Source organism: Aulonocara sp. 'chitande type north' Nkhata Bay, linkage group LG1 (assembly GCF_057382095.1).
Source record: "Aulonocara sp. 'chitande type north' Nkhata Bay isolate Kocher_YH1m ecotype deep benthic linkage group LG1, A_spYH_male_GT1.1, whole genome shotgun sequence".
Taxonomy (NCBI): domain Eukaryota; kingdom Metazoa; phylum Chordata; class Actinopteri; order Cichliformes; family Cichlidae; genus Aulonocara; species Aulonocara sp. 'chitande type north' Nkhata Bay.
In genome coordinates, this window is record NC_141344.1 from 39525913 (window position 1) to 39545408 (window position 19496).

The following is a 19496-nucleotide window of genomic DNA, read 5'->3' on the forward strand; positions in this document are numbered from 1 at the left end:
TTTTCAGAGATCATAATACAAGTTGCGTTATTAAATCACTGATGATATTTTCATTGATTGTTATTTTTAAATAATCTTGTGTGTGTAGGTTTGTTTGTGGATGTCACATTGGACTCCCCTGGGGGATGAGGGCACACTCACATCTGTTCTGGTGTTACACCTTTGGCAGATGAATCAGCCTTTTGGCACCTGGCACACACATAAGAAAAGCAGCAACCTGGACTTTATTCTCCTTTAAGTCACAGTTACAATAATTCCTAGAGACCTGGATAAAGTTATTAAGACGGATGTCTGTAGCTTGGACAGCTTGGACATTTAGTTGTTTCAGGAGTTATATTAAAGTTATTGATACAAATGAATGTTTGCTTTCATTTTGCATTATGTTGTGAATACCAGAAGGTTACTGGTTGTTGAGAAGAGATCAAATCACTACAGTCATACAAATTTCAACGTGCAGACGAGGTAGATTCAACCGAATTTGGTCACTAAAGAGCTTAAAAATATATGAAATGTTTCCTCCCCTGAAAACTGAAACGTCAAACTTACTTAGTTACGTAACACATAACACATGATGCTCCTAAGACCTGAACTCTTGTTTATTGTTTGCATGTTTAACTTCTGTAAGGTATTTTGGCTTAATTGGATCTGATAAGTTTAAAAAACTGAGCATCAACTTTGAACAGAAAGGACGGCATAAAGTTGCTGATGATGTTCTTTAATATGCAAAATTAAGTATAGTTGTTGCATGGAAGATGTAAAACAGCTTTTTCTCCGTGTCAGGATTGAGCTATATTTCAAAGGAAATTATCATGTGCATTACTCCACAGCTGCTGATGAGTAAAAACATCATTTCAACCGTGCAAAGTACACAATGGAACGATACATGTCAGATGCAGACGTGGAAAAAGTACTTACATGCTTACTTAAGCAGAAGTACAGACATCTGTGTTGAAAAGTACTCCAGTAAAAACTGAAGTGCTGAATCAATTTCTTTACTCGTGTAAAAGTGCAAAAGTAAAGGCTAAGAAAGGAAAAAGTAGTTCCTTGAAGGACGTTTCTACCATCGACTTTTATGCAAAAGTAACTGAACCTTGTGCTATATTAAAGATGATTATAAAATACTATTAGTACAACAACTGTTTTCTGTTGCCTGCATTGTAGAGAGTAAAATGAGCACCGCACATTCAGCAGCGGTGGGAGCGTAGTATTGGTTGTAGTGGTTCAGCGTGGGGAAAAGAATCAGAGCTCTTCAGTAGATTTTCTTAGTGTACAGGCTGTGATCAGCTGACCTGCTGCTCTCTGTGTATTTAGACTGAATTCAACAAGATGTAAGCAGATGTTTCATGTTTGAAGCGGGTGTTTCACAGCTGTCTTGGCTGATTTCCATTTCCTACAGTAACAGTATACTTTTGATTTTGTCTTTATACTAGACACTATACAAATGTTACAACAGTGGAATTTAGTAAATTAGTCTAAGTGTCATCAACTTAAATGCAAATTATTCTTCTATATTTGATGTAACCAAACGCTGACCATGAGCGTCACAGCCACCGTGGACCTGTCCAACACAGAGCCTCATCAAGTCAGGTTTATTTATTTATATAGCACATTTTAAAACAACAGGGTTGATCAAAGTGCTTAACAATCAGCAAAAAAACAGCGAGACATTAAAAGGCAACGGTATGCGGTATTTGACAGGGAGCCAGTGTAAATTAGCTAGAACTGGGGTGATGTGATTATACTTTCTAGAACCTGTTAGAAGACGTGCAGCAGCATTTTGAACTAACTGCAGACGGTAGAGAGAAGAATGATTGAGGCCCAGGTATAAAGAGTTACAGTAGTCCAGTCTAGAGGTGATAAATGCATGAATACATTTTTCAAGTACTTTCACTGGAAGATAGGGCTTCGCCTTTGATATCAAACGTAACTGGTAGAAGCTATTTTTTACCACTGAGGACACTTGTTTATCTAATTTAAGAGAGCTATCCAAAAACACTCCGAGGTTTCTTACCATGTGAGAGAGAGCTGCTGTTGGCCTTCTACCGCTCCTCAGTGGGGAGCGTGCTCTCCTGCTGACTGGGTGTTTGATATACACTACTGAGAACAGGAAGGCTACGCAGAGGCTAATTAGTACCTCCCAAAAAATAATTGGTTGCCACCTCTGGAGGCCATTGCCAATCCTTGCATCTCAGGAGAACCAGGGCGCTCAAATGTGGCCACTTGCACCCCGCCCACCTGCTGTTTGACCCGCTGCCCTCTGCTCAGCACCTCATGTTAATCAGGTTCCACACTAGTGATGGGATTTTCGGCTCTTTTTAGAGAATCAGCTCTTTTGGCTCCGAACCGGCTCTTCAGGTTGTTTTGTTGCCTTAATTAATTTATTATTAACAATAATATAAAATTATGCACAAAAGGAATTACTAATGTAAAAAAGTGGTTTTATTTATATATGTTTATATATAAATATATGTCGTGGCCCCTAAAGACAAAGCACGTACAAACTCCAAAACACATTTCTAGCTTTAACTGAACTTCAAAACAGAGCTACTAGATCACTTAAATTACACAATTGAAAGCATATGTGTATGGTTTGTGTATTTATACACAGGCACTCATATATATTCAAATAATTTAAACAAATGTTCATTTACCTGTTATTACCACACACCAAATCCGGTCGTTGGTACTTGCTGGCTTGTGTAGCCACTAGGTAACAAAAGCTCAACACTGCCCCCTAGCATCCTGGAGCACTTCTGTTGTCTTTTGTACGTGTTTTGAAGTTTGTATGTGCTTTGTCTGTAGGGGCCACCGTAAATATACTTTTATTTATTCACTCCACATAAAATGTAATAAATAAATCATATAATACAAAAATCAACTATTCACATTTCAACTTTTAACTACCGTAATTGTCGGGCTATAAGCCGCTACTTTTTGCACAAGCTTTGAACCCTGCGGCTTTTAGTCAGGTGCGGCTTTTCTATGGATTGTCCATAATTTTTGTCATATCGTAAGACGATTTGTTTTGTGTGTTCCGCTGTTGTACGGCACTACGTTGCCTGGCGGAAGGATCGGGGTTCAAGAGTGGTATGTTAGTCACATGTCCGTCCGCCAGGCAACGTAGTGCCGTACGAAGTAGCGCGAAAAACAAACTTCAAAGTAGCGTGGATGATGAGCGGCGATAAACTTGCGAAAAGCAAGTTATGCCCAACTCCACCGGTGGATTCTGACAGCGTGGAAAAGTGCGAAAACATCCACGATCACCAACGGATTTTGAAGGGCTGGACTGCTGCATGATGGTGAGGAGGACACCGCCACGGCCCTTCTGAGGGTGTTCGACTCTGACACTGACAACGAGGATTTCTTTGGTTTTGAAAGTGACAACGAAGGAAAGAAGCTGAGAGTGGATGACGAAGCCATCCTGAGCCTGTTCGTTTCCGACACTGGAGAAGAGGACTTTGGTGGTTTTAGTGCGCAGGAAGAAGAGAAAGATGGTGGTGAATGACTGACTTTTCTTCTTGTTAAAGCCGTGTCACTGCACCTGAGCTGAATCTATTTTTCTGGTGTGCTGTAGGCTACTGTTATGTACTACATGTGCAAATATGTACCCATAACTTGTTTTTCAAAATATTAATAAAAGTGATGTCTCCAAACAGCCATCTCTTTCCTGACAATTCCCTTTGTGCATATTCTCTTACATATGATAAGTCAACATTGAAACACCTGCGGCTTTTAGTCAGGTGCGGCTAATGTATGTACAAAACAGGATTTTCCCCTGATTTTGGCTTGTGCGGCTAATATTCAGGTGCGCTTTGTAGTCCGGGAAATACGGTATTTAAATTTTCAGCTTTTTCCTTTTAAACAAATTTAAAGTGAAACAACACAAAACTCTGCAAACCACAACACAATTAAATATAAATTATAATATGAAAACAAAAAGAAGATGCATATTCTCTGTCATATGGACCCGCATGAATTAACTTTCTGAATCCTTTATCATCCGCAAATGAAAGTAGTTGTGGATGATTACTATACCTTTCTAATGTGAAAACAAAAAACCTACGGCTCGCGATAAGGAGCCGGCTCGCATCGTTCACGTCAAAGACCCGGCTCTAACAACCATTTCGTTCGCGACTGACACATCACTAGTCCACACCTCCAGACTTACAAACAGCTTCTTCCCCTGGGCCATTTGAACTGTTAGCATAAACTGAAGCCATGGTCTGAGTAACCTGAATCACTCAGGCCACTCACACACGGACGCTATGCAGACCAAGTCTTTTCTTTGCACTACTTCCAATCACTTTGCCACTATTTTGTACTCTAATGTGTAGCTTTCTCTTATTTTTGCATATATTTCTCCTGTTTGCTATTTATTTTAAGTATTTGTTACTTGAATTGAAAAGGAGGAGTAGAATCACCATTGTCAGAAAACAAATTCTGTATTCCTAACTCATTTTTTGGTTTACTTATTTCTCTTTTTAAACTGTTGATGTTTTTTTGGTTTTTTTGCTTGAGGGTCCTGCACGGTACCTCTGTTGTCTCTCTTCTGGACACAGATCTATGATGTCATTTCTGAGATCTGCTGAAGCCACTCGGACAGTTTAGTGGTCACTTTAGTGTGGGTAACACTGTAGCCTTCACCTTCCACATCTCGAGCTTCTCACGTTCCCTCTTCCTGATGATGCTGACAGACAGAAAGAGAGAGAGCAATTGTTATTTGATTCTTTTGGTCGTCTCTCTATTTGTCGATGACAATAAAAATAAAGAATACTTCAGTCTCATCTCCTAAAACTGGGGATCTGGAAAAATAAAGATTGATAACATCTTCAGTGTCTGTGAAGCAGAGGGGGGTTATTTGGATCAATCTTTTTTTGGACTGTGATGCTGTGCATCATAAGTTTGTATTAATTGTCACTGCTGCTCGAGAGATGGATAGAACAGGTTCCAGTGCATAAATGAAAACCTAAAACCTAAGTGAGAATTCACCTTCATCTTCCTCACATTACAGGCGATGCAGAGTAAAAATCCATCGGTAGTTGAAGTTTCCATGGCATCCAAACTGCAACAAACGGGATTAGCTCAGAATTATTGACTTTCGACGTGACCTTTCTCACCATCCCTCTGCCTCCCCAGGCCGTACATCTGCTTCGTTCCTTGCTTCTGGTTGTCTTCTGATAGCCCTGCTTTCCTTCACAGCTCTAAAATGTACCACACGTACAGCTACATGTAAATTCAACTTATATAGATGTTGTCGTGGGGTTACTACACACCAGATGGAAATGAGTAAAAATAGAACCCGTGCATGTCTTAAAATAAGAGGCTGAACGTCTAATCAGAGAAATATTTGTAATGCCGACTTTACAGTACAGATTATGCTTCTGTATCAGTATCTGTGTGACTGATTTTTCAACTCTCAATAGCTTATTGTGGATCTAAAAAAAGTATTTATATGCATGTGTGTGTGCTCAGTGCATGCGTGGTTGAGCACTTTGTGGGCGATTTGTGCAGCAGATTCAAACCCCTCAGCACTCTCCATCTCTGTTCTTCTCTCTTCCTCTCTCTCTTTTTGTTTTTCCATCTCTCTCTCACCCTCACTCCCTCTTTCTCTTTGAGTGGAGCCATAGAGACACTGAAGCTCCATTCCTGATAGGTATTAGATGTTCTTTTTCTTATTTCCTCCTGTATATCCCTGTGCAAGAGCCGGCATGCTCAGTCATTGATCAGGTCTTGCTCTATGCTTTTGGAAAATTCTGCTGATGTTACTGGAAGCTTAACCATCATCTTCTTATTTTTCTTTTTTTTGAAAAAGCAAAAGTAGGAGACTTTAAGGGTTCCAGTCTTGTCTTAGGGATGTTGTCAGCTGCTTCATTTGAGTGATTTTTCTCTTTTCCTTCCACAGGATAACTGTGCCAGAGTGCTGCTAGTTCGTGGAGCTGACAAGGAAGTAAAGAACTACAACAGCCAGAGTCCTTTTCAGGTAGTGTAAAAAAAAATCTTCAGTAGTGTTTGTGTGTAAGTGATTATGGAAGATTGATTCCAGCTTTCAGCCTGGGGAAACCGTCTTCAGAAGCAGCACATTTTTTTCATCCCATTTGTTACCATGGCAACGGTGCAACATGGTCAAGGTCAGCTGCAACCAGGGATGTAAATAGCTCTCTTGACAATATTCGATGATTTGTGATTAAACATTGTTAGGACAGAGCACAACCAAACCTCAGCATGCAGTGTAAAGTTTACCGTGTTTATTCATTTAGTTTCTTTTCTTTAAACTTGTAACTTCCACCAGGTCACCAGCAAACTCCTGGGTAGGCTTTACTATTAAACTGCATTTTAGCTGCACCTTAAAGGAAATCAGAAATTTTAAAATGTTACTCTTCGTACATTTTGGCCCTCTTCTCTTATTAGATTGCTATTTTCTTTTCTTTTTATTCGTATATGTGAATATTACAGACAACCCTAACCCTAAACAGATCTCTGGCAACCTGGCGCATGTTACTAGGTTAACTGGAGATCTTTAAATGTAATATGAAAATCATCTAACTTTAACAAGCTCTGTCTGTGTTCCTCCAACTTATCCCTCAGTTCGTTCAATCAGTCACAAAGGTAAAACATTTAACCCCTTAATTTTCTCAAGACAGATGAAATGATTATCCTCCATAACATGGAGTGTATGTGCACAGCGGCTTGAGCTGGTATTCAAGCGCATGTGTATTTGTATGTTTCTGCTTGCAGTGTTTGAAGTGTATATGCCTTAGCAAGCAAATCCATAAAAAATCCCAAGAAGCAGTAAGAGTTGTCTAACTGGTATGTTTGACTCATAACCTACGCCCGAGTTATAAAATAGCCATATTCAGGCAGGCGTTTATGAAAGGCAGTCCCACAGGGTCCTCAGCTGTCCTCCAAAGCCACTCCAGTGGAGCGCTTTATTAGCGTGAGCACTTCAGAGGCAATGAGGCTGAGCCGAACGAAGTTTTTAGTCAGAGTTTGAGCTTTCAGCTAAGAAGCTTAGTTTGTAGCCTAGACTTTGGATTTAGCTGAGTTGCTGTTAATATGCAGTTTTTTCTCTATCTTTGTGATGCTTTTTTGTTTGTGTCTGCTTGTTTGTGTTGTTCATGTTGAAACAAACATGTAGAAAACCCTCACCCTGTGAGGAGATTTGGTACGGTGCAGGCAGGCAATAAATTGGCTGCATGACTTGAATAAATATGTTTTCGTGGACCAAGTATCCTAACTTTGAAGATGGCCTAGGGTTCCACTGAACGTGATGATTTTGATTTTTTTATGCCAGCAAAAACACCGAGTGAAGCTGTGTGTCTGTCAAGAACGAGCAGTGTCACAAACATGTGGTCTAGACTGTTTTGTCCATATTTGTGCTGTCGTTGCTTCTTTGCTTAGCTTTTTGCTGCAGAGAAGAAAGAAGTCATAAAATAAACTTTGTTTTTTAGCGCTTCAAACAATGAAATGGCTCACTGCAGCCATGGTCTGACTTTTTTTGTTTTGTTTTTTTCCTTTAATGGGTGGTTTTGTGTTTCTTCCTCTTTGTAGTGAATCCTGCTCGGGTTGTGCTTTGGTTCCCACAATCCTTCTGTCTGCATAGCCAAAGAGTTATGCAAATGGTCACCAACATAAGACCATAAATCCTTAGAATTTCAGGCACAAGACAAACATGGAGTAATACGGAGTTTGAAGCATTACTAGATGTGAAAACTCTCTGACTTATGTAACTCTGTTATGACAAGGCAGGCTTTTTTTATTTGTTTGCTGAGAATATGTATTTAGCCTGCACTCACTATCTCGATCAGATTACCTCTTGTGCTTTTCCTTTTTAAAGAACCTTCAAAATAGCAACCCATAGAGTATTTCCACTTAAATAGAGTCTGTTTTTCACACAGGGCTGTTAATGCTCCGGCTGCATCTAATCACTAAGAGAACATCAACAGTAGTCAGTATGGTAATATACTGGAGGCAGACAATATAAGACTCAAGCACAAAAACTAAGGAAATGGCATTTAGTTGATTTTTTCTTTCTTTGAACACTTTGGAGATGGTACTGGATCTCTCTCCAAATAATAATGCTGCAACATGAAGTTGCTCTGTGGCACGGGCCCTATCCAGATCAGTCAAGCGTGGCGTGCTTGGAGCAGACACCAACTGACCGCTCTAGCAGGGTCTGTGCTCACAGGTTCTAATCAGGCACCTGAGTGTGTGCACCTGGGCACCAGAAGCTCCAAACAAGAGTCCGTAGCAGAATAAACTTTTTGGCATTGGCGCAAACCACACACCTATCTCTGCTGCTCAACCAACAAATACGTTTTCCTCACAACGGTGGAAAGTAAACACACAATTTAGTAGGTATAGGGTTTATTTTCAAAAAGGATTTACTTATCCTTTTTGTTAAATTTATCACATAATCACAGTGCAGTTTGACTGTTTGGAGATTTTTTTTCCTTTCCTTTTGTCTTTTGAGAAGATAAACCAATGGATCTATCAGCTTACATTAAAACTGACCAGCCAGCTACTTACTAGGGGAAAATCTGTGTTTTTCTTTACAGAGCTGAGTGCAAAAAACTGGAAAAGCAAGCGGCCACATCTTAGTAGTTATTATATAAGTTTAATCCTTAATTCAATTCAAACCTGTGATTATAAAAAAATTACCTCACTTACAGTTGTGATTAATTGTGTAGTAGGCTGTTTGTCTCTGCTGTGTGTTGGACATTTTAACATGGAGCTCTGTAGGGGTGACTCAGAGGTGAAGCAAGCCTCACGTGGCCGAGGCACTGCAGTTTTTGACACATGCCTTAGTTTTTCTCGAGGTCACTGGTTGCTGTTGGAGACTGACTACACCAATGCTTAGCCTTGGACAGTATTTTCTATCAGCATCATCCAATCAAATATTGCCTAACTCGGGTTACAGCTGGAATGTTTGGAAAATCTATGCCAAACACCGAAGTTGATCCTGAGAAATATATATGCGGGGGAAAAAAACCTAAAACTAAATATTTGGGGTTTGCAGAACAGTGACATGAGCTGTTCTCAGCATTAGCCAATACATCAGACAAACCTCTTGTGTAGCTAATACACTAAGTCTCATGTGATTGTATTTGGCGACTTTGTTTAATAGCAGCATGATATCATGCTTCCTCAGCTGTCAGGTTTTGGTGTAATTCCTTCAGAGCTCCAGAGCTAGAATTTTTTCTGTAGCTTTCCAGCAGATATCAGGAAAACATACAGGCAGAAATCTGTTGTAAAAGCAGTTTCTCTTCTGACAGCAGGCTTAACAGTAAAACAACAAGCAGCCACTAGACATGTTGGACTCTCACTTGTTGTCAAGTGGAAAAAATTCACTCTCTTGCTCTTACTATCTTTATCATTATTGCACTCTCCACCTACACATGAAGCCAAGAGCTAAATCAAACAAGTTTATGCTTGTTTTCTGGCCAGCAGACATCTGGGAAACTGAAGGAGAAATATTAGTACATCAGAGGCATAAAGCAACATCGCATTAACTATAGCACATGACCTCGGGAAACAAAAAGCAGGTCAAACTTATTACAAGCACAAAACTATATGATAAGAGTTCTAAAACGTACTTGGGCACCTAAAGTCTCATGTGTTTAAATGGGCATAAATCTGCAGCTGTAACGTCCTGATTACGTCCTGGCTGTAGCTCAGGAGGTAGAGCATCTGTTTAGACCCACTGGCTGCTTCTGGAGTGTCGGTGTCGCTGTCCCAGAAGCATCCACATTGCAGTTCCTCTAAGGGTCACGAGCCAAAAGTACATCGATACTCATCCATCCATTTTCTACTCATCCAGTTCAGGGTCGCGGGGGGCTGGAGCAGATCCCACATGCTATATAGTGAGAGGTGTGGTGCTCCCTGAATAGGTTGCTAGTCACCGTAGACATCCGTAGGAAAATGTCCACCTTTATAGCGTTAAAGGCCATATTTACAACCTGGCATTTATGCGTAGTTCTTGGATAAACTATTTGGATGTTGTAATAAGAGGTACAGACAGCCCAGAGTCCAGCAAAATTCTGGTATCTAATTAGTCTGTTACTTAGCACTAATTAGCAGGTGTGTGTTTGGCTCAGAGTCAGAGTTCATCCTTTCCTGCCTCTTTTATGAAACTAACTTTGGCCTTCAATACAGGAAAGTCATTATCACAGACTGTGTAAAATATGGATGTAGACAGACAGTGTTGGGAAGGTTACTTTTAAAATGTATTCCACTACAGATTACAGATTACATGTCCCAAAATGTATTTTGTAACGTATTCCATTACGTTACTCAATGAGAGTAACGTATTCTGAATACTTTGAATTACTTAATATATTATCATGCCTTTTACAACATGAATGTCCTATTGCTGTGTGATTTATTACTGAAGGTTACTCGCCACACCAACACCAACTAGATGTTTAAACCTTCATATAAATGAGTAACAGTAGGTGGACTTTAGGTAAGGCTGCACTTTTTGCAGCGATCTCATATAGAAAACTATTCCTCGCGTATATAAAACAGGTCCGCGGCTCCGAACCGTAGTAAAGGGACCTCTGGCTGATACGTCGGGTTCGTGTCGGGCTCGTAGCTGAAAACTAGCTTTACTTTGCTAGCGAGAGACAGAGAGAGGCGTTGAAAGGCTGCTGCAACGGAACTTTTTGTTTCGGAGGAAAACAGGAACACGGTGTACAGTCGAGTCTTAACAGCTTACTTACAGCTGGGCTCGTCAGGCTGCAGTGGTTATTATTATATTTACATGCTTCCAGCTCCCGTTTCTGCTCGGTGACAGCTCGTACTTTTCCACTCTCCCTCCTCGCTCACAGACACATAACGGGTATGGCCGTCCATTCTCCCTGCAGCACGGACTACACTGCCTATTGCCTTCATATTAAATCATTTTTTGAATAATAAATTTTCACCTGATTATGCTGCTGCAAGTAGAGGTGACTTGGGCCGTGAGATTGAGACACAGGCATTAGATCCTCTTATTGCGTGTTTTGTTTGGGTTTCCACCAGCGTGGAATCACCAAAAACAGAGCGAGCATAGCCTAACATATGAAACAGGAAAAGACCGCCGTGTAATCCATGTATTTCAACAAAGTAACTGTATTCTGAATACCACCTTTTTAAACGGTAACTGTAACAGAATACAGTTACTCATGTTTTGTATTTTAAATACGTAACACATGTATTCTGTTACCCCCCAACACTGTCGACAGCAAAGTCCTGTTGTGAAGAATCAAGCCGATGTCAAACCTATACGTGCATCTCACTAGAGAGGCCTGTTTGTCAATTCAGCAAAGGGATGTGCTTGAAAACATCATCATTAGGTGCCAAATTAACAACTGGAAAGTGCAAGTGTTAATAACTACTGATTGCTATAGTTGAATGAGGCGTGCTTACGTTGTGCCTCCGCTGCTGCTGCATGTGCTCTTAATTTGAACACTGTGTGGGTGTTCTGTGGTCGTGCCATTTGATAATATCATTTGTCAGTTCTGTGTGTGTGTGTGTGTGTGTGTGTGTGTGTGTGTGTGTGTGTGTGTGTGTGTGTGTGTGTGTGTGTGTGTACCATATTTCTGTCTCTTCAATCTGACCTGTGCCCAGCTGTAACCTTTTCACGCGCTCTGTAAAACCTCATTTCTTTTATCTTTTCATTTTCTTCACATTCGTTATCTTTCTTTTGCACGTTCTTTCTAGGCCAGTCTTTTAATCTAATTCCCCTCTTCACTCCTTATTATTTTCAGTCTATTTTGTATGCCCTTCCTCCTCACCTATTTCCTGTTCACCATGCCCCCACACATTCTCTTATGCACCCTTAGCACAGACTGTAAAGCACACATGGTTTTGTGACCTCTGCTGTAAATTATAGCTACCATTTACTCTAAGAATATAATGGGATTGCACATGCTCTGATGGAGGCCACTGTGACAAAACCTTTTTCACATTTGTTGACATGTCCTGAATGATTTGGTGAAACAGAGTTGTCGTCTTATTCCTGAAAGTTTGTGTTCGTGCTGCCTTTTTAAACTGGCATTACTGGAATTTGGTTTACGGCCAGATGAATGAATACATTGGGAAGATTCATGCTTTCATTTAGCAAGAGTCATAAACACCTTCCTGCTTTCCTTTGGGTGCAATTTGCCCGGTTTGATGGATAATCATGACATGATGGTCGCTGATATCAACAGTTATCTGTTTTCACAACAGTATTAACTAAAACTTGCAATTAGATGATAACATTCCAAGCGCTGTATGTTCCTCTGTGGGAATTAATAGCAAAATCATAACTGATGTAATTTGTATTAGTTCTCAGTGGAAAAGCTCAATAAACTCAGTGTATACTGCCCAGCACACCAAAAACACTCAGTTTGAGGGTGGGTGAGTAGAGTGGAAGCAGCTAACGAGCCTGATATTACCCTTAGAGTAGATCAAAAACAGTGCTAACGAGAGTGAAGATTAGACAGAAATGTAACTATAAATTAATGTTGCTGTTTATCTGCTGGATGATTGAAAGTAAATCTATCAAAACTTGAAATCACCTGCAGCTCTCAGGCTAAGTAAACCATTCTATCCTTTTAACCACCAGGAGCTGTGTTTCATGTGTACCTTATGTTTGAATATGGATTTAATGTGTTAGTTAGCTGAACTAACAGCAACACTGACTAAAGCCAGTCTAGCTATTGTCCCTGTTTTATGTGAAGCTTATCTAATCCTGCTGAACTACATGGTTTTATCATCTGTAGTCATACTTTCTAAACACCCCTAAATCTTATATTTGACCCCTTTAGCAACATTTTGCACACATCCACAGCACTCTGCTATAATGTTGTTACTGTAGGTGTAGCCAGTAAAATAATAAAGAAGCATGTTGCAGATGGCACAGGTTGTAAAACGATGTATTTTAAATTAAAGCCATGATGGTCGAGTAAATCTTAACAAGTTGTTTTCTTGCCCAAAACCAGCTAAGATGATGCCCAGTGCATTTAAATTTACCCCTGAAGCATGTCCCTGTGGAACCCAACCCATGTGGGGGAATGGCAGACAGACCCACACAGCCCACAGTGGGCCTCAGTGAGGTAGCCTGTAGTTTGGTCTCCTCACACTAAGCAGAGAGGGGCCCAGATGTGGGCCACACTGCTGGGGCCCCACCCAGGCCTCCCCCAGGCTCACAGAGGACTCATGAGCTAGCCCCACAGTGTGGGGACAAATGTGCCCCTTATTGTATAACCACACCACTCGAAGAAAAGAAAAGAAAAGAAAGAAAGACAGCTCCTCTCATTAGCCATGCTCTTAATCACACAGGGTTACTATAGTGCTGTGTTTAACGTATTTGCCTCCTTCATGATTTCTTAGTCTTTTTCTCCATATTAGTATCAGATCATCAAAGATAGTTTGTTTGTAAATGCAAAATGCAGGTCTTAAATGATTATTTCATTTATTAAGGGAGGAGAGCAATCCAAACATGTCCATGAAAATCTAATTGTCCCTTGTTAAATCATGAATTAATTGTCATTAACCAAACTTTCTGGAAAGCTAAGTTCAGTTTCAGGCCTCATAACTGTCACATATGTTAAATCACAAAATCACTTAAATAGAAGCTGCTTTTCTAATCCAGTAAACAACAGTGAGAGCCATCATCCACAAATATTATAGTGAACTTTCCCAGGAGTGATGAAAGAACTCAGGCCAACATCTAAAAATCCGGAGGTCTCACTTGCTTCAGTAAAGGTCATTTATGAGCATCATAAACCGCTTTGATGCTTCTGGGTCCATAATTAATGGTCACCTGAAAAACTGCTCTCCTGAATCCTGAAGGTGAATGTCGGGCCATCACTTTGTGCCCTGAAGCTTAAGATCACTTGTGTTATGTAGCAGAACATTGATTGTAAACACACCAGCAAGTCCACGTCTGAATGGCTCAAAAAGACAAAACAAATGAGCCTTTTGGAGCGGCCTCATCAAAGTCCAGACTCAAATCAGATTGAAATGCTTTGGCATTTCCTTCAACAGGCCGTTTGTGTTTGAAAACCCTGCAATGTGGCTGAATTAAAACAATTCTGCAAGAAGAGTGGGCCAAAATTCCTCCACAACAAGACTCAATGCCAGTTCTCTTGAACGCTTGATTGCGGTTTTAGCTGCCAAGGCTGGCCCAATCATTTATTAGGTTTAGGAGACAAGTACTTTTCACACAGGGCCAGGTAGGTTTGGATAACATGTAACCTGCTGCACTGTGTAGCCATTTGTCCTGAAAGGAAAAAGAGTCAGCTCCTATCCAACAAATTAATCTTGAAATGGACGATGGCCTGATATCTTTCACTTCCTGAATTCTTTTGCTGTAAATCAATAAAAATCCTTCCTACTTCAGGTTCGAATAGATCACCTTCTCTCAGCCTCATATTTCTGACACTACACTGAAGTATCTTCTGGGGTTTCATCTTCTCCACAATAGTCATACTTCCCTGTATGGTCTTTAATTATTATAAATAATGTGCAAACATGCCTGTGTTAGCACACGATGGATAGGTGTGGATGAACTGTGGGGCTGTGTGGACAGGGCAAACCCCGGGCAGGCGTGCCTACATATGGCCAACAGCTTTCTAGATGGGTTTTCTAAAAGCAAGCCACCATGGAAAACTGTGAGAGGCGTCCTGAGGGGTGAAACTATTTAAAACCAGGCTTTAGTATGTTGAAAGTAAAAACATGTGAAGTCCAATAACGTTTTACTACAAGCAGACTAACATTAACAACATATTGTTACTATTAGTCTGGATGGAGTTGGATGCAAACATCAATGCATCTGTCTTAGCATTATACGTTCTATTGATCAGTCACATTCTAGCAGGCTTTAATTGCATGCAGCTAAAACGAGGAGTCACATTCACCAAATTGCATCTGAAGACCATGTGGATCTGATCTTTTTTACTCCATCTGTAATCAATGAATGATGAATGAAAGTGGACGTCTTGGCCCAGATATCAGTGATCAGTCTGCGGTCAATAGGCTAACCTATAGGACAGACTGACTTATCGAAAGAAAAAAGGAAATTTGTTAAAGTAGTTCCTGAATAATATTGTCATTTTTAGAGACCTTTAATTTATTTTGGATCAATTAAAACACTGCACTAATTAATTTCACTTTATTAGGTCATATTTTTGACATTTCACTTTGAGTCTATTTAAACTAACTCTATGGGAAGAAAATGAAGGCAAAATGTAAACGCATAAAGAAAAGTTTGGGCCCTCAAATTACTCAGTGCTGGGGAATGACTAAATTTAAAATTGAAGGGCAGTGTAGATCGAATCCTTTCTCCTTCCTGTTTGGACTTTTGTGTTTCAGTGATTGTTTTGATTGATTTTCCTTTTCTGGTGTCCTTCCACCATCTCTTTCTTTTGGTCTGGTCGACCCGTTGCCTTGATTTCCACTCGGCTTTAAGTGGCTCCACATCCTTCCCACCCCCACCCCGGTTACTTCTGTGTTATACACAACCATTTGTCTCCATGACAACCATGGGAGAACAGGAAAAGAATCGATGTGGGGGTGGTGATGGTGGTGATGGCAGTAGTGGTGGTGATAGTGGGTGGTAGAATGATAATGAGAGATAAATTGTGACTCCATGTAGCTTGTTTGGTACCTGGTTTGTGATCACAGTTAAACTTGAAACTGTCTTCTGTTGGATTCTGTAAGCTCCATTTTAGACTAGCTTTTGCTAATCCCATTCCAAATCTGTAGCTTCCTTAACTCTGGGTTTCTCCAAGGGTCTAAAATAAACAGTACAGAGCCACTCGAAATGTAGCCTGTAACATAAATAGCATTTACAGTATAAACAATGCTAAACAATTGTTTACACCTCCTCTATATCTCCTGTTTGGGTTTTAAAGGCCCACTTTGTGCCAGATGTATCCTTCGCGACAGATGATGATGATCTACTTCCAGGACTTTACTGACATTTGTGGGTCCTTATATTGATGCCGTGATTATCATTCCTTATATGAAGAGGATGATTGCCATTCTGTCACTCATCAATTCAAAAACTGTGGCAAAATGGCAGAAATGCACAGGAGGAATTGACATTACTGAACAGGACATTCAGAATACTGGCGCGTAGATCCATCAGGTTACGATGTAGATAGATTTTGCTTCAATAGAATTCCCACTAAAGCATAAATCAACAGTAAAAACAAAAAATAAATAAATAAATCCCCAGTAAAGCTCAGGGTCATGCCATCACCAACGCAATGCATTATGGGGTTGTTGTTCAAGTTCAGCTTGATAATGGAAGGCAGATGTTGCTTTGGGGTCTGAAGGTAAATTGTGAATATTTGGAAACTTATCAAAATGTTGAGCTGGTGTGTTGTAAAATGCTGGACCTGTACCTGTGAAGTGAATGAGCGCCCAGTTAGTTTGGAGACTTTCACTTTCCACGATGGAAGCAAAAAGGAGCTAAGGTCACTGAGCCAACAAACACAAGCTCAGGTGCAGTTGGGAAAAGGGAAAACATCAACTTTAGCAACATTTCAGAAATCATGTTTGTGTGATCTCAACGTTATTCATAACACATTTAGCTGTTTATATGTTACAGTGCTGTTGCTATGTTATAGACATTAAATATTTTCTAGAATCCAAGAAAATCTTTTGCGTTTGTTTTTGAAAAATAGCTTTTGAAAAGTGAATTTGTTATCCTACTCAGTGGAAACCAGCAAATGAAATGCAACAGTGTGATGGTGACTGGGTACCACTGTTACATCTTGGACACACAGAAGTCATTGTGACTACCTCTGACCAGTATCAGCGGAGAACAAAGAACTACAAGCTCCTATAACTGCCGATGACATAAAACAAGGTCACGTCTGAAGATTCCCAGTGCAGTTTATTGCACAACATGCAAGAGGTGCAAAAAGTGTTTGTCTTCGTGTCTCCCAGAGCCATGACTCATTGGCTCAGAGTGCCTGACTTGAGTGTTCACACATGAACGTGAGCTTGAAGCAATTTATCATTTTTGTTTAATATGTTTTTCAGGAAATGTTGAGGAGCACGAGCATCCATACCTCCAGAAATAAGTTGACCGTTTGTGTTCATACAGATCAACCCCTCCTAATGACACTCCTTTACCTCCACGTCATTTGGGTGTTTTTTCAGAGCTCGTTTCTTAGTTCGTTTCTTTGTACTTGTTTTTTAGCCTTTTCCCAGCTTATGTTTTGTTAGTTTAGTCTTTGTTGTTTTCTGCCTTTGTTTGTAGTTTTGTTCAGGCCCATTTATAGTAGCTTTTTGGTCCATGTGCAGCAATAGCTTGGTTAGTATTGCTGGTCAAAAGCAACTATGTTCTGGTGAGCTTTGGACTCTTTGGGCGATTGCTGCCCTTTTTCCACTGATTATATAAGCTGGGCTTAGGTATTAAGTATCAAAGTATCAATTAAAAGCTATTAATTTGAGATTCTGGAGGAAAATTTGTGTTGGAAACGAAATGCTGAGTAAAGTGTCTTATTTGAAGATGCTGAAAGAAGTGTGTATTGTATGTTTAACTCTCAGTGTAGCTGAATAAATGAAAATAAATTATTCCCAGAGCCACTTGATTCCATTAGCAAACCAGAATTTAAATAGTAATTAGCAGAGGTGTAAATGTGTAAATACAGGTGATGGGACTGTATGACTATATTACAGTGGGAATCAGGTCAGAAACATTAATGTCACTCTAGACTTTCAAAGCTTTCAATAAGTGATTCTAACCTCACATTTTAACCTAGATGCTAAAAGATCTTTTGACCTTGAAATTACCTAAAAGCCTAAATGGAAACAAGGAACATATGCTGTTCCAAACAGCTGATCATTTATTGATAAAGAAAAACCAATAAGACAGAGGTTTTAGGGGGGACATATTTTATCCTATTATTACATTGCTGATGGGCAGTACATGTCTCAGTGCTTCAAACATCTTACAAATACATTAGGTTTGGCTACCTCATTCTAGGTCATAGTTGAAATGACGTCTTCATCTCTTTTCTTTGCCTCATCTCTTCCCATCCAACAGTTTCTCCTCAAGAACAGGCTTTGATAGATTTGTCACAGTTTGTGGCATGCGCTCTGGGAGATCCTCAGAATGAGTGGGCAATCCAGCCAGCATTCAGCACCCCCTCCCCCATCTCCTTAACAGGAAACATCACATTTGTTACCAAAAATATGAGCCTAAATTTACATTCAGTGACTCACATCTTATTTAAAAGCAAGCATTTTTCCCTTTTGTATCTGAATGCAGGTTGATAACAGAAATGTGAAAAGGAGTCAAAGTGGTGTAAAAGATTTCCTTTTGAAATTCCTAAGTGTGTCTCAAAAATGCTCTTTTTTGATTCATATATATATAAAGAACAAAAAAGGAGCACAGTTTACTACTTAAGCCAGCAATGCTTTGATAATACACATGCTCACTCTTCTCTTCTTTACTGAATATTTGTTCTCAGAATCAGAGGAGGCACACTTATATAATGCTTCTAGGCTTCTCATGAAGTGTGTGTGCATGTGTGTGTGTGTGTGCGCGCGCGCGCGTGTGCGTGTGTGTGTGTGTGTGCATATGTGCAGCGGGAAAATGAATCTGACTATTTTTACTGCCGTGAGCTTGACTCCAGCTGTACTGTAAACCTGTAGCACTCAGCAAGCACTGTGCCTGCAGAGCTGACTGTAAGCAACAGCACGATAACAGGCAGCACGATCTGGGTCACTGACAGTGTAACAACCTGTTTAACCAGCTCAGCAAGAAATCGCGTTACTGCCCTCTGGTGGCCACATACAGATCACACTTCTGTGTAATGAAGTCCACTGATTTGAACGATTGAAGTGACTGTAATATACAAAGAATAAGAGCAAGACATTAGAAGAAAATAGTGCAAGACACCATGATGTTATGCCATCCACCGGGTCACCAGTTAATTACTTGTTGACAAGATAAGAGTTAAAAAGAAATGAAAAGCTTTTCCAGTATTGTAGGTAAGTTAGGACCCCAACTATGAACCTGAACATTAATTATTATCAAATGAAATATTTATTTTTGAAGGATGGCAGTCTAAATGAAAGTATGTAAGTGGCATTTGCACAACAAGAATTGTCAGCTTTTATTTTGAATAATGAGTCATTATGTACGCAGAGCCACTGAAAGTGTATCTAGAACAAAAATGCAGGAGTCAAATGCTCTCAGCTAAGAAGACAAAGGGGGAAAACCAAAAAAAATAGAAGAAGAAAAAGAGATTGTACAACCTAAAGAGCAACTAAACTGAAGGACTATTTTTCACTGAAGAGGGCAAGTCAGAAAGTTTGTAAGGAACAGTTACTGAAGACCAGTGTGAACAGAAACCGATATCTGTGCAGATGCCTGAAACTGACTTGAAGATCAGCCAAATGTAAGTTGGATAAGGTGTTTGATTTTTATGGATCAATTCTGAGAACTTTCAATCACACTTCATATTTGTCAGTTTGAAGAATGAAGGTCAATATTAATTTGTGGGCTT

The 19496-nt window shown here is 40.0% G+C and overlaps 1 protein-coding gene across 1 annotated transcript in view; it reads left to right on the top strand.

The window, feature by feature from the left end:
• Positions 1-19496, top strand: part of shank2b (SH3 and multiple ankyrin repeat domains 2b) — a 202950-nt gene that overhangs the window by 37810 nt on the left and 145644 nt on the right. Inside the window, exon 8 of the mRNA XM_086295555.1 lies at positions 5903-5980. Coding sequence (XP_086151681.1) covers positions 5903-5980 — 78 coding nt within the window. The remainder of the gene's footprint in view (positions 1-5902; positions 5981-19496) is intronic.